The sequence below is a fragment of the Neopelma chrysocephalum genome, unplaced genomic scaffold, assembly GCF_003984885.1.
Source record: "Neopelma chrysocephalum unplaced genomic scaffold, ASM398488v2 Primary Assembly neopelma1_69, whole genome shotgun sequence".
Lineage (NCBI taxonomy): Eukaryota > Metazoa > Chordata > Aves > Passeriformes > Pipridae > Neopelma > Neopelma chrysocephalum.
The window spans coordinates 4978677-4992945 of NW_020897729.1; the positions used below are offsets into that span (position 1 = coordinate 4978677).

The 14269-nt window shown below is 40.1% G+C and overlaps 1 protein-coding gene across 2 annotated transcripts in view; it reads right to left on the reverse strand.

The window, feature by feature from the left end:
• USP13 (ubiquitin specific peptidase 13) overlaps positions 1-14269 on the reverse strand; it is a 61918-nt gene that overhangs the window by 17963 nt on the left and 29686 nt on the right. For both annotated transcript variants that reach the window (XR_003534672.1, XM_027685883.1), the window contains exons 8-18: positions 13191-13378; positions 11662-11733; positions 11312-11405; positions 8222-8347; positions 6726-6879; positions 5209-5383; positions 4713-4801; positions 4215-4337; positions 2353-2379; positions 1475-1618; positions 339-505 (exon numbers count right to left, since the gene is read on the reverse strand). Coding sequence is in view for 1 of the 2 variants with exons in the window: in XM_027685883.1 (XP_027541684.1) it covers positions 339-505; positions 1475-1618; positions 2353-2379; positions 4215-4337; positions 4713-4801; positions 5209-5383; positions 6726-6879; positions 8222-8347; positions 11312-11405; positions 11662-11733; positions 13191-13378 (1359 nt within the window). In the remaining variant the exon portion in view is untranslated. The remainder of the gene's footprint in view (positions 1-338; positions 506-1474; positions 1619-2352; positions 2380-4214; positions 4338-4712; positions 4802-5208; positions 5384-6725; positions 6880-8221; positions 8348-11311; positions 11406-11661; positions 11734-13190; positions 13379-14269) is intronic.

The following is a 14269-nucleotide window of genomic DNA, read 5'->3' on the forward strand; positions in this document are numbered from 1 at the left end:
AGCTTGGAATGTGGAAAAGAAATAATCCCACAACTAAGATCCACGACCCCAGGTTCTTATCTTGCAGACACATAGCCTTTAGGCATCCAGGTTATTGTTCAACTGATAGTAAAAGCAGGTAAGTTTTCCTCACTGTCTTCCACACTTAGAGTGAAACACACAAACCACCTTCCCCACTCCAGAGTAGTCAGGCATCTTACACTTTGCCACAATAGTTCTGGTGCATCATCCACTAACTGAATTTTTATACACATCTCAAAGGCATTTGAGCATGCACCTGTACAAAGTACAGAACATGAAACAAAATTCAAGTGCTACCAATAATCCATGGAACTCACTGTTGCCTTCAGCGCTTGAATTGCTAGATTCCTTTGGAATCCCATGGAAATGATAATTGCAACCATCTCTTCAGGAGGCTGGTTATCTAACCCTACAGCTCCTAATGCTGCTGCCCCACTGGAAGCAACTTCTCCAAATGCAGATACGACCAATGGCTCAGCAAAGTCTGGAACAAACAAATATTCATCAGTTCATTCTTTTGCCTCACTGAAGTGGAAAGTCAACGACAAACACAAACAAACAACAAGCAGGACCTCAAAAGCAGTCCTGAAATCAATGTAAGTTCATTTCACTGGCATCTAAATTAGGACTTAGATGTGTGGAAAGCCTTAAAAAAAAACAAAATGAGTGTGCACATCACAAAATATCTAGCAGACTGGAATAACTTGGCACATTGCAGAAGTCAAACAACTGAAGGAAAGTAGCACAGATTGGTATGGAAGCAATGATGTCACCAGGATAATAGACAACCCAGTGCATAGATGTAAAATGAACTGACTCCATTCCTGAAAATGTCAGCTAAGCCCAAGTGAAACTCGTTCCCCATTTACACAAGCAGCACAAAAGCCCATGGTGAAGCATGAATTTAACCAAATCTGGAGTTTCCTGGCAAGGGAGTACTCAGATATATCCAGTGCTGGATCAGTAGCCCAAACTTTGCATGGATGAAACACAGGACGTGGAGAACATCTAGCAGCCCTGTCCATCACTAGATAGCCCAGGTTCTAAGTACAGCATGAATGCTCTAGCCTGAGCTACAGAAGGCTGATATGGAAGAAAAGCATCCAGACCACAGGATTCTTTGTACTTACACTTGATCACAAGTCAGCTTCCCCCTTAGCAGCCCGGACCTAGCCAAAGGGTGGAAAGACAGAGCTGGCCCACACCATTGGTGAGGACAGGAGGGTGTACTTCTGGTGTAGCTTAGTTTGTTGTCTTCTTCTAGGCAGAGGATACCACATAATGGTCAAGTTCTGCACATCCCAGGAGCAGCTTAGGAAAATTCACTCACACCTCCAGGTTTCCCAGGTGGGGAAGGGGCCGTTGTTTCTCTGTCACACATTATAAAATTTCTACTGACTGCCAAAATACACAACGAGGAACTGAGTTTAACTTACACCTTCCAGTCACTGACCTGGTTCTTCCATGTGTGCAATGATCCAGTTGAAAGCAACTTCAGCACCCAGGTTGCCTGTATAGTACACAGCTTTCCGACATGCTTCCAAAGGAAAGCCCATCTCTGCCAGTTGCATAACTGAAGACTCATCAATATCTAGGGCTACAAGAAAAGACCTTCTAAAATATCAAAGTCTAATTTCATCTGCTGTATAATAGGTCTTATTGTTATTCATGGTGCCACATATTACAGTACCTATCCCTTGGATTTGGTTTAGTACTTCAATAAACCCACAGCCATAAGCCTTGTACACAGCATTACAGTAGTTGCTATGGACTTAGCAATAATCTTTTGTCACAGTAATCTACACAGATCATTAAACCTTGATGGATGACTACAGGACTTTATTTATTAAGAAACCTCACCACTGGATTTCAAGGGGTGAGGGAGTCAGATGGTGAATTTAGCTAGAAGTGGCAGCCAAAAGCAAGCACCTCTCAAAGGCAGGATCTTGCAGGTTAGAGAAACAACACCTGCCAGATCTATCAGTGTCCACTTGAACTTCATCCCTGAATGACAGCTTTAGATTAAATCACTGTCCAGAGGGAGCCAGGATCAAGCAGCTGTGACCCCCAGAACTGCAAGATCCTCCTGAGGAGCAGCAGATGGAGGAGCAGCTCATATTCTGGCAACACTGATGCTACTACAGACTCTTTTTTAAGAGAATCCTGCACACGTGGAAGTAAATGCTGAACAAGTACAGAAATCAGCTGTTATTTAGAAGCATGCAGGGCAACATTTCATGCATCTCTATGATGAGAAGTCATTAGCTGAGCAAAAGTATGACAAGCTTTCAAGCAGCTGAAATACCAGTCTCAGAAAAATGAGATACGTACACTCCATGAAATGGTTCGTCATACGATCTGCAAATTAAGAATGGAAAAAAAAAACAGGGAAAAGGACTTATATGAAGGTTAAGTAGATCCATATGTGAAAAACAATTCCGTATTTCTAAAGTCATAGAAACATTTGACCTCATAGAGACAGGGCACACTCATCCTTACACCCCTGATGTTTTTGCCATGAACTAGAGCAGTAATTTCCCTTAGTTCAGAGCAAAGTGTCACTGGTACTAGAAACCAGTAGGAAATAAAGCTGATGGTTCACCTAAGCAAGAATCTGTTTTGTTACAAATAAAGTACCATCAGCCACACATTTACACAAAAACTAGATCAGTCCATTCAACAAGAGGGTAAGAAGGAATAGGCCTTTGTGAGAAACCTCTACAGATATGGGATGAAATTAAAACCTTTAGAGAACTGAATTTTGCCATATCCTTGCTCTGCACACAATTTCAGGCACTGGCGTCCTTTCACCTACATACAGCTTGATATTATGCCACTTCTATTAAAAATATCCAAGCAAATGGGGCCATCATGTCATGAGAGCAGTTGCATTACTGGCTTCATACTAAATACTGAGGCACCCAAATGCCAGTCATTTGGAGGAAATTGCAACAACATAGGTCTAAGGTCACATTTTACTAGCCATAAATTAGCACATTTTACCAGCCATTTACTAAGGCATCATTTTACTAGCCATAAACCATTTTGTTTTTCAGAGAAACCCAGGGAAGGAGGAAGGACGACATTCTAATACTCTTGTTTCTGAACTTTAGCATAAAAGAAACAGTATTTAAGGGGGGAAAAGCCAGCACAGCATGTTATTCAGTCCTCTTTCTTTCTGCTCTAGAAATATTTTAGTTAGCCATTTGACATCATCTCCCTGAGATAGCCTTTTTTAATGGGCTGTACAGCCATGTACATCCAGAGAAGAGAACTATGCATACATGGGCAGCTGTCAGGGGTCTAACAATTCTTGTATTTTAAGAATTAATAAAATTTTTAATCTTAATCTATGCCTGGAAAACTGTTATCTTAAATTGTGGCCCCTTGTGCACTAAGTATTGTCCTGTGAATTAATCAGTTCTGCAGACATGGTGTGCTTGTTGTGCCATGTTGAACCAAAGTGTTTGGAATTATCTAAGTCTGTGATTAAGGAGAAGAGCATCTGCTCAGAACTGTAACACTAAATTCCTACATCAATAATTGCAATAAAAGACAGATTTTAAAATTCCTTCTGACCAAGATATACTGGAGCATAGACTGTGTTCAAGGGAGTACACAAGAACCAAGAAATTGATTTAGGTACAGGGACCTGGCAAATTACTTTATCACCAGGTTTTAGACAAAATTTAGTACAAAACAACAGCAGTTTAGTAACACCTCTTATGTAAATGTAAGGACCAAATAGATTAATGCTCCACCCCACTTCTGACACCTGTCATGAGACCCAGAGCAGGACTCTGAGACCAAGTCCTTTGCACCAGACCCTGGGAAGTGCACAGTGACTTTACTGCAAGGGATTCATGGACATGAACTGAAGGTTATTTGGAGACAGTCCTGAACAGCAGCATCAGTTATCAAACCTTCTGGTGTAAGGTGTCCCTGCCCATGGCACAGGGGTTGGAACTATCCATTCCAATCCAAACCAGCCTGTGATTCTATGATAAATCCTGAAAACATCAAAGCTGGAAGAACTAGGGCTGTCTGGTAGGCAAGAAAAAAGGCTGTGTTGTAAAAGTCTTCAATGACAGAAGCAAAGAGCTGCTTTTTTGTTCACAGTCCCAAAATGTGAAGATTTAAGAGAATGTGCTAGAAGGAAAGGGGAACACATGAGACAGTAAGCCAGTAAATACCTTTTGGATCATCGGGAATGACAATGGGAGGAGCAATGTCTGGAAGTTCCTCTTCTCCTGGCTGGAGCCCCCTGGCCCGAAGGTGGCTGATATCCAGGAAATCTGGCATGTCTATAGAAACATCTACAAAAGCAGAGAAACAGGCTAAGCTTATGCACCCAGCAAAATGACCTTGTAGTGTAACCTACCCCTTAAGAGAGGGGACTCTGGTACTCAAGGTACAAGCACAGACAGGATTCTCCTTCTGAAAACAGTTATTTGAGTCATTTAGAACACTAAAACAATTTAACTAGGAGGTCAGTTTACAGGAAACTGTGTTTTAACTCCACAGACCTGATGGATTGGTTTAATTTGTCATAAAAGGAAAGAAGACTCAATTAGGATCTTCACAGTACAAACTTAAGAGTCAAGTCAGGTCCTCATTACAGACCAAAGCGTGTACACCTTATCCATTATCTTGGACAGAATGAAGAAAAGGTAAATATAAAAAGTACATACCAAGCTTTTTGGGTATCCAGTCAAGGCCAAAGGTGAATTTCTTTATCTGCACCACTAAGTACTCAGGAAACGAAGCAAAACGGGAAGTCCTGGCAAGGACAAGAAATACAATTCTTTGAAACAAGGCAACAAAATCACATGGAGCACAGATTTCAGAACCTCATGCACACTGAAATGAACCATTGCTAGTTGATAGACAGGATCAAATTCTAAAATGTGGGCAAACAATTAAGCTACGAGCGTTTAAAGTTCAAGCTCTTAACAACCAGACTGCATCACCTCTTGGAGGCTGACAGTTGAGAACAATTGATTTCCTGCTCAATGCATCACTACAGCTCTTGTCAGGCTTGATCTGCACATCACATTTATGAGCGAGCCCCAACAATAATACAACAGCAAAACCCACTATGCTTTTGTCTGTTCCCCTCTGCATCATGTCCAGGTACAAGATAAGCACAGAGCACAGATTTTAACAGGCAGCCAGACACACACTTACTTAACTCCTGCAGATTTTGCTTGAAGGGCACTACTCCAGAAATCTTCTACATTGCTGGGTTCAGAAAAGGCCTGCAGACACGCACTAAATGGGATCTTGGCACGGACAAGTTCTGGTGGAGGTCTCCTTGCAGCTTCTGCTTCTCGCCTCTTCAATTCATAGGCAATTAATTCATCTGAGAAATATGCACAACACTAATGAATACTGTCATGGTTGTGTGTTCCTCACCAGGCTTATTTTTGCAAGTTTTGAAAATGCAAAAAACTACTTAGCAATAAAACTTTTACATGGTTTTAACTAGACATCAAATTTTTTTGTCTGCATCGGGTTCAGGAGCTACACTTAAAAACACATCTCTATTTTGAAGGGGTTCATTCATGGTGAAAACACAGAACTGGAAATGCCAGGCAACCACCAATGAAAATCTTGCCATGACAGTCAGAATCCTGTGTGAATAGTAACACCAACTACCCACTTTATCAGCTCTGACTGAGTTGGAAAGTTATTGCTGTCTATCTCTGTCATCTGACTATCTGGACAGGACAGGATTATGTATGATCTAGAAAAAGTCCTGACACCAGCAAGCTGAGCAGTGCCATATGGCAAATTTATAAACTAATCTATCTTCTGAGTCATTACCTGGAAATAACCTGCTCTTTTATCAGCAACAGAATCATCACTGAAACTGATGAACAAAGATTGCAAAGTTAACCTAAACTTATTGTCCAGTTCAAGGAGTTGTGGGCTAGGTGAAAAGTAGTAGATAGACTTCTCAGCTTTGCGCTACTTCAAAGGATCTCATTAAACAATCAAAATACTTCCCTCTGGACATAAAATATTTTACATATTTAATCTGTGTATGAAACCCTTCTAGTGTTCCTGTGATGCCCCCTTCACTTCTACCTCAAGCACACATTTATTGTTAGTCTGCAAGACTCTTCACCACTGATTGCAGGGGCAACCACGATTTATCAGTGTCTCTCTCCTGCTTCCAAGCTTTCAAGCCTCCTCAGCTATTGTCTCCTTTAAAAACAAGTGTCCTATTTCAGACAGCTTGTAGGCATGAAAAAGCCACTCCTGTTTATTAAATCAACATCCAATGTTCCATCCTCCTTCCCTACAGTCCAAGATATCCAAATTGTGTATTTTGTATTTATAGATTACAAACTATCTTATACCCCTATTCTCTATTATCATATTAAATCTTCTAATCTGCTGCTAAAAAACACAAAGCCAATTCGTTTTTTTGATTGGTTTGGGGGTTTTGGGGTTTATGAGTGTGTGTTTTTACCAGATATTTATTAGCTAGTATGTTCAGTTCCTTTTTTATGATGAAGAAGTTAGTTTATAAACCTTTTCAGTGCCCAGGACGAAGGAGATTCAGTCCCAAGGGGGATCTTTGGGCACACACATGACCCCCCCGCCCCCGCAACACACATGCAAAACAAGGGTGAACACCTTGTACTACAAGTGATGTGGCACATCCCTGGGTCAAACAGACCAGTTTCTTTCTTTACCTTTGTTTGTTGCTGCCTCCATGGCAACAGGTAACTGCATGATGTAGTCCACCCTCTCGGTGTAGCGGACCTTTCTGGACTGGCAGCACTGCGTGCGCTCCTCCACCAGGAACCGGAACACATCACTCGGGTTTTCTGAACCCACAGGGTTCCTCTGAAAGGAATATTAAACCCAAACACTTATGTGATGACCATTAAAATGACCAGACAACCCAAAGGCTGCTGGTTGTTTTATGGCAAGCACAAAGACACCGATCTTGCACCCGGATCTGGCAGCTCAGCTTGCGTTGGACTGCATGCAAAAATCTTGCACCCGCCGAGAATAAACTGAAGTCCACAATGTCTGCACCCACAGCACTATCTTTCTGCACAGGAACTTGCAGAGCATGTACCTAATGAACCTGACTGAGTCAAGGTGAACAGAAGAAGGTAGGGAGGTGGCTGATTATAATAAAGATAGAAAGCTCAGGTAAATAACACAGAGAATCCTTTCGGCAAACAGAATTGCTCCCACCACTCTGAATCTGCACTAAAACAGAACAAGCAACTTGTAGTTCATTATCCAGATGGGAATGTCAAACAAATAATATACCTCCTCTTTGTTGTTCACACTAATGCCTGTTATCAGGCAAGAAACAGAGAAGTGTCTTCTAACCACCCTATAATCAGTACATGCATTTCGGGATGCGGAACATTATGCATGCAAATGTGAGTAACTTCATCTAGAGACTGTAACACATGAATAAACACCCTCGATTCTTGGGGAAAATGGGAAAACGAGGGAGGAGGGTAGACAAGAAATGCTTTACATCAAAACTGATGTATTTGTAAATTCCTTTTCAGAAAGACAGCATTAAAATTCACAGTATGATTCTTATACACGCAGCACTGAGCTGGAGCTCAGTGGAACTTAGAGTTTTATACTAAAATATTCAACTGACAAACAGTTACTTTGTTTTCAGCAGGGAAGTCCTTCCTTAAGTGATTCAATGATGTACAGCTGGGATTTGCAAAAGAGCTGGACACGGTAATTAATTTGCTCCCAACAATTATATGAATTTGGAATAATAATAATAACAATAATAATAATAATAATAATAATAATAATAATACCCAATTCATTAATATTCCATGAGAGACTTCAACATGGTAAGCAAACAGATAGCATGTAACCATAACACAAACAGCAATTTAAAAGGTCACATATGTTTATAAATCTTATAGCCTGTACAGTGATGCTTGACCTCTTTATATCTCCTACAGTTGCTACCAGCAGCATTGGCCCTCTGCATGGTCATGCAAGAGTCTGAAGTAAAGAAAAGGAAGAATTAAAGAAATAAATGTTTCTAAACCAAAATACATTTCCATTAGTGGCATTTTCTATATATCCAAGGCCAAATACACTATAATTAAAAAAATTAGACTCTCATATAACAGATTTGCCCTCATTTTCTAATATAACCACGGAAAAGAAGCAGTAATGGGGATTTTCTCACCTCTACTAGATTTATAAGATGTAGGAAAAATTCCTGTGCGTCTTGTTGTCTATTAGAGGAAAATTCTGGGTGGCCTTTACTTATAAAAGCCTTAAACATTCTGGGAGATATTCCATTGCGTTGAGGCTAAATAAAACAAAGAGAAAACTTTTAAAGAAATATTTTTATTCAATCCTGGACCAAATATCCCAAAGTTACTCCACTAGATCTACCTGTGGCCCATTTCTGCCACTGGAGAAATGACAGTTTCCATTTCATCTAGTTTTCCATTTTAATAAAAACGAGGAGGGCCCCAAACATGATTTGGGGGTTTTAGGGTATGTTTTATGACTTAGTTTCTACAGTGCTCACTCTGCCTGTTCTAAGGCATTTGCAAATTAAAAGAGACTACTGAAGGTTTGCTAAAGGTTAGTAGCTTTCAGAAAGGTGTCGGTCATGATGAAAGACCATAACTTATTGCCTTTAGCCTTTCAGTAGGAAACTACCCTAAATCAGAAAATCTCTAGCTTCCAAGAGTGTCCTAGTTTTGACTTTCTCATCCTTTATGCTACTTTAAGAGGACTCCCCAACCATTCCAGATCCTCAAGACAACACTAGCTATTTTGCCATTTAAATAACGCTTCTGAAGGAGTCAGAATCTTTTATTCAGATTTGCTCTCTTCCTCTATGAAACCAAATAATTTTCAAGGCCATCCTAGCAAAAGTATAATTCTCAGAGGCTGTTAAAAACTCAGTCAATCTCATTCATTACTAGAGTTGCAATATCATACCAATATAAAAATAGAAAGAGCAGCATGACATGGAAGGCACATAAAATGCACACTAAAAGAGCAAAATTTTATTCTTTGTTTTACCAGGATAGAATATTTCTAGAACCACTGAAACCAGAGGCAGATTCTCAATTTTAATTCTTTTTTTAATTCCTGGCATTACACCAGCAACCACATCAGCCTAAGATGCTCCTTAAAGTCTCTTGTCAAGAGACAGAGTCTCAGTATTGCTTGGACAAAGAGATGTTCTAAGGATTTCTGAATCTTGTGTTATATTTGCTTCAGTGTCCTCAACTGCCTTTCATCAAAACTAGGACTGGGGAGAGAAATGCATAAACTAGCTCACATCACTATATACCAGGCTTCTTCCCATGCCAGAAGCAGGAATATGGCACACTCATCCTGCTGTATAATGCAGTGAGTTTGGAATCAAGCCTTGTTTACACCTATACACTTTGAACGGGAAGAAGAGAAACATGCTATGTGTGACAGTCTAGAAAAGAGGATTGAATCTTGCAATCTAAACCCTTTCCACCTCAAGGACACAACCCCCCCCCCAAAGCTAAAGCTCTAAACAGAAAATCAAGTAGTAGCTGATGACCCATCAGGCTTTCAGCCTCTTTTTAATATTAAAGTGAGTCCAAGAAAAATGCTGCCATTTCCAGGCTAAACTCCTGTGGTGAAAAATTTCAACTCCACAGTACCATGAATATTTATAGAATACCTGGCATACTTTCCCCATCAACAGTTGCAAAACAGTTTAGCTAAATATAGATTGTGCTGGACCACTGCAGATCTCATATGAATGCTTCTACAAGCAACAACTCCCCAAAACTTTGGACGAGTTCCAAAGGCTCAGAAAGCTAGAGAACTTCTTTGCATGTAGGAGGGGAAAAAAAGGAAAGGAAAAAAATAAAATGAATTATTGATTTTATAGATACAAAGCAGAAGCACTTGAAAACACTGAAGGCCTAAAATTCTATGCAGTTATATTTATTAAAATGTCTCTGAAAGACAAAATAATATCTCAATGTATATCAGCATTATTGGTGGGAGGGGGAAGGCATCAAATAAAGAAAAGCATCCCCAAGCTGAAAAAAACATAGATTCACATTCCCACAGTGAAAGAATGGAGAAAATATCTATACCTGATCTTTTTAAAATAAATCTTCAATACAACAAGGAACAAAAGCTGTAAAAGCTGTTTCAAATCCTAATATGTGCTATGAATTGCTTGAAAAGGAAGTCATTTGAGGCATGTAACTTCAACTTTATTAAACTGCATTTATGAACAACACAAGCACCGTTAAATGCCAGTAGATGCCTACTACAACCTAACAGAGATTTATACCATCTCCCATTACAAAGTTCTCAATATCTCATTGCTAGTAGTGGATGCAGAGCTAAGCGTGGAGGTGTAGCTTTATTTGAAGGATTCAGGTCCCTGAACTTCCAGCACATTATTTTTCATTCACATCCTGTGTGTGTTTAGCAAAGCAGGTCAGTCAGTGAACATAATTCAATGTATGGTGAAATCTGTTCCACTATTCCTTAGTCCCAGGGGTGTGTTGATAAGTGTTGAACTTGAAGCAAGCAGCATTCATTATTTGTTGTTCCAAAACAATGAATAGCTGCTGTACAAACCAAGGAGACACAGGACTTTCAGATCATGTAAACTACTCTGTATCAGTGCTCTATCTGTCCAAAATCTCACTGGCATTCTGATTTCAGGAGAAATTCGTATATCAATAATTGATAGATGAAGGTAGAGGAAAACATGCATTTCCATGGAAACTATCACCATGGCTCTGTGGGAGAAACATGCATCACTTCTATGGCTCTGCATGGCCCCTCCATCTACACGAAAGCCTCCAGCACCACTTAATCTTGCATTACCTAGACAGCTTCTCCAGAAATCAGGTGGAATATTGTCAGACCCTTCCTGGAAAGAATTCTTTAGCACTTTATACTTCTTTCTGAAATTTACAGAGGATTTATAAGTTTGCTTCCAAATACTCAAGACTCTCTGGATTTTTTTTGTTCCTCAGAGAAGATAAACATTGGTTGCCAATTCTATGAACATTTGCACTCATCACTGGAGCAGCAGAATACTTTAATAGCAGAACCAATGCTTGCTTTAATGTGCTGCACAAATAGAGCCTGACTAATATATCCCTGACTGGCATCCTGCACATTCCACCTTGCTAAGCATCCCATCCATGCTGGACCCACACGTGTTCTTCAATGCCCAGCACCTGTTCCCTTTTCTCAGGATATCACTTTTACCTAGTTACCAGGCTGTACAAACTCAGGCAAATACCTTGTGTTCTTCTTTCATCACCTGCTCAATAAGCTCAGATTTCATGGGTGGCTTAGAGTACTGGCCTGAAAGGAGGCCGTGTCCCAATTTAGCCCTGTAAGGAAGAAGGTAGGGTGGAAACAAAAATGTGAGAAAAACAGAAAAGAATAGAAGACTTTTATTTCAAGCAAAAAAGGAGTTTACTGCTTTTGAAACGGAACATCATTACCTGCAACTGAGTGGGCAAATCTTTCCATTCTACCTTGTGTCATATCTCACTTTCAACCCCATGAAAAGGTGTTCTTTTGCCCTGCCATTAAGTTATTTAGATTCTATTTAAGTTGACCAAGTAAATAATTGAGAAAACTTACATCTGAGTGTTGAAATCTTGTGTTGGATCAAGAGGAGAGTAGTCAAATATTCGCGGAAGGTTTCCCACATACCTGGGCAGCAAGAACAAAGGACAAACGTTCAAATACCGCAGCTTAATGATTCAATCTATCCTTGGTGAGTGCTTCTATCATGCAAAAATAATAGTAAAGAAATTAGGAAACAGACATTGAGGTTTTACTTAGAAGCTTCTAGACATAAAGGATATGGCAGTGCTGTTCATCTGGAATTTAAATTCTATTCCTGAATCTTGAAATAGCTGCACAATGGTGTTGCTCAAAACCACAGAGCTGAGTTGAGAACCAAGGTACTTTCTACTCCTAACCAACACAAGCAAATAAATTCAAATTTGTATCAGGGCCATGTAAAAAGAATGTTTCTATTAAGATTCTTCAGACAGACCATTCTGACACCAGAACATACATAGTCCTAGCCAATCTGCTGGAAGCATTCAGCAGCACACTCTCTGAGCACAAATAAAAGCAGGCTAGGTAGATGTGGCCATATTGGAAGAATACATCTGATTTCTGCCTGGTCCCTCTTCCAAAGATCTCCACTACTTTGTTGATACTAAGTGTTCCAGGTAACTCCAAGGACCATGCTGTGGAAAATTATCTTCCTTGATAAAATCTATTTTGATATTTTTCAGCAATGGAGGTGGAAGAGCTGGAACTCAATGAATCTACAGACTGTACTACATATGGCTAACAAAGTAAGCAAACACAAGTTTTCTCCCTCTTCTTCTCCAGAAGGTAATCCTAACATGAAAATTGGCAGGCTTTCCAAAATCTAAAAGCTTTACTTCCAGCACATACACTACTGGTGCTGTGGAATGAAACGGAACTCTGAATTTTATTTCAAAGCAAAAACCGTCCTTTACAAAAAGGCTTCTCTCCTTGGAGTGATGTGTTCAGTTTTGGTCACCAAGAGTATTTCATATTCTTCTATTGTGCTTTTGTCCTCTTAATTATTCGGTGGAAGAATAGGCTTGCACTACCCTTTTCATGATTTTTAAAATTTTAATTAAAATATGCCTCTGATAGTTTCCCTCCTTAGCCAGACCTGCATGCAACAGGTGCACTGTTTTCCACTGGAATGGATCAATATTAACATGTTTGCGTCAGTTTTTTGAACAAATCACACTGGAGCAACAGAATGTCTCCTGCAGAGGTACAAAGGCATGGACCAGGACAAAAACCCTAATGTGATACTGATGATACCAAGATAAATAGAAATATGTGCATATGCATATAAACAGCAGAGACAGAGACATCAAATTTGCAAGGTGGCATATGATTTCCCACCACTTAAGCTAAGTCAGTAAGTTTTGGTTTCAGAGGCAGATTGGGCTTTGTGTTCCAACCTTTTCCAATCCTCTAAGCAGCCACTGAACTGACTGAAAGAGGCCTGTTTGCCGGGGAGACAAAGATTAAAATACCATTTTTCTTAGAAAAACAACACATTGAGCAGTGCAGCAGCCAGTGACAAGAACTGGTGTGAAGCTACTTACGCTCGCTGGAACTCTGGGATGCTGAAAATGGCTTGCATGACAGCATTGAGGTAGCAGCTATTTCCCAAGTTCTTTATGCCAGTGTATCCTGGGCCATACATGGGCTTGAGTTTCACGCCAGCTTCCTGAATCACTTCCCATTCTGAGACTCTTGGCTTTATATCATTATCTCTCAGCCCGTTCTCTGTCTGAAAGCAACAAGATTTTCTTTTTAATCTGGTTTAACTCCTGCAACAATTATGTTGCTGCCATCATCACCAACAACTTTGTGATCTATGCTCCAAAAAAAGGAAAAGCCAAAGTAATGGGCAAAGGGAGGTAAATGCTGCATGTAAGGGAGAAGATGAGGGTCAGAAAGCTGGCAGCTTATTCCTCCAATACACCTCTCAGCTCTTTATCACAGACCACTGGCTCTTCGAGTGTTCCCAGTTGTGACCTCAATCTCAGCTGGGGGTTTCACTTCTCTCAGGGCTGTGACCTCAAGCCTCAGCATCAAACACGGCTTTTTTTTTCAGATTTTCTACTCCACTTGTAATGGCCAGGAATAGCTGCTGCTGTGGGAGCTGGTCCTAGCAACAAACCACATGAAAAGCTGCAGATCCAAGAACTCTTCCCTTCTTTCAAATGGGAAAAGCCCAAATTTTTGGCACTGAAGTTTCTCTCCTTTACAGCTCAGCCTTCAGCCTGTAGGTACAGGTCACTGCAGTGTCATTCACTGCTGGCACTACTGTGTCACTTCTCTAAGAATGGTTCAGACTGGAAGCAAAACCTTTGCAACAGCTGAGACTAAGTTTTCGAGGTTGCTGAGTAAAACAGGTTTTCCAGAAAGATCACTGGATAAAAGAAACTTATTATTCATTACATTGGCAAGGACATTAGTACACTAAAAATATTATTAGTACCACAAAGGCTTTTGAAACTGAAGTGTAACTCTTCTGTATCATTTCAGTTATAGTTAGTTTTCTCACCACTTGGACAATGAAATACACTAAGCCAGTATCAGGTTTGTTCATTTTTAGCAGTTCAGGTTCTCAGGTGGTGATACTAGGTTATGTGCTTGAGTAAAAAAAAACAAACAA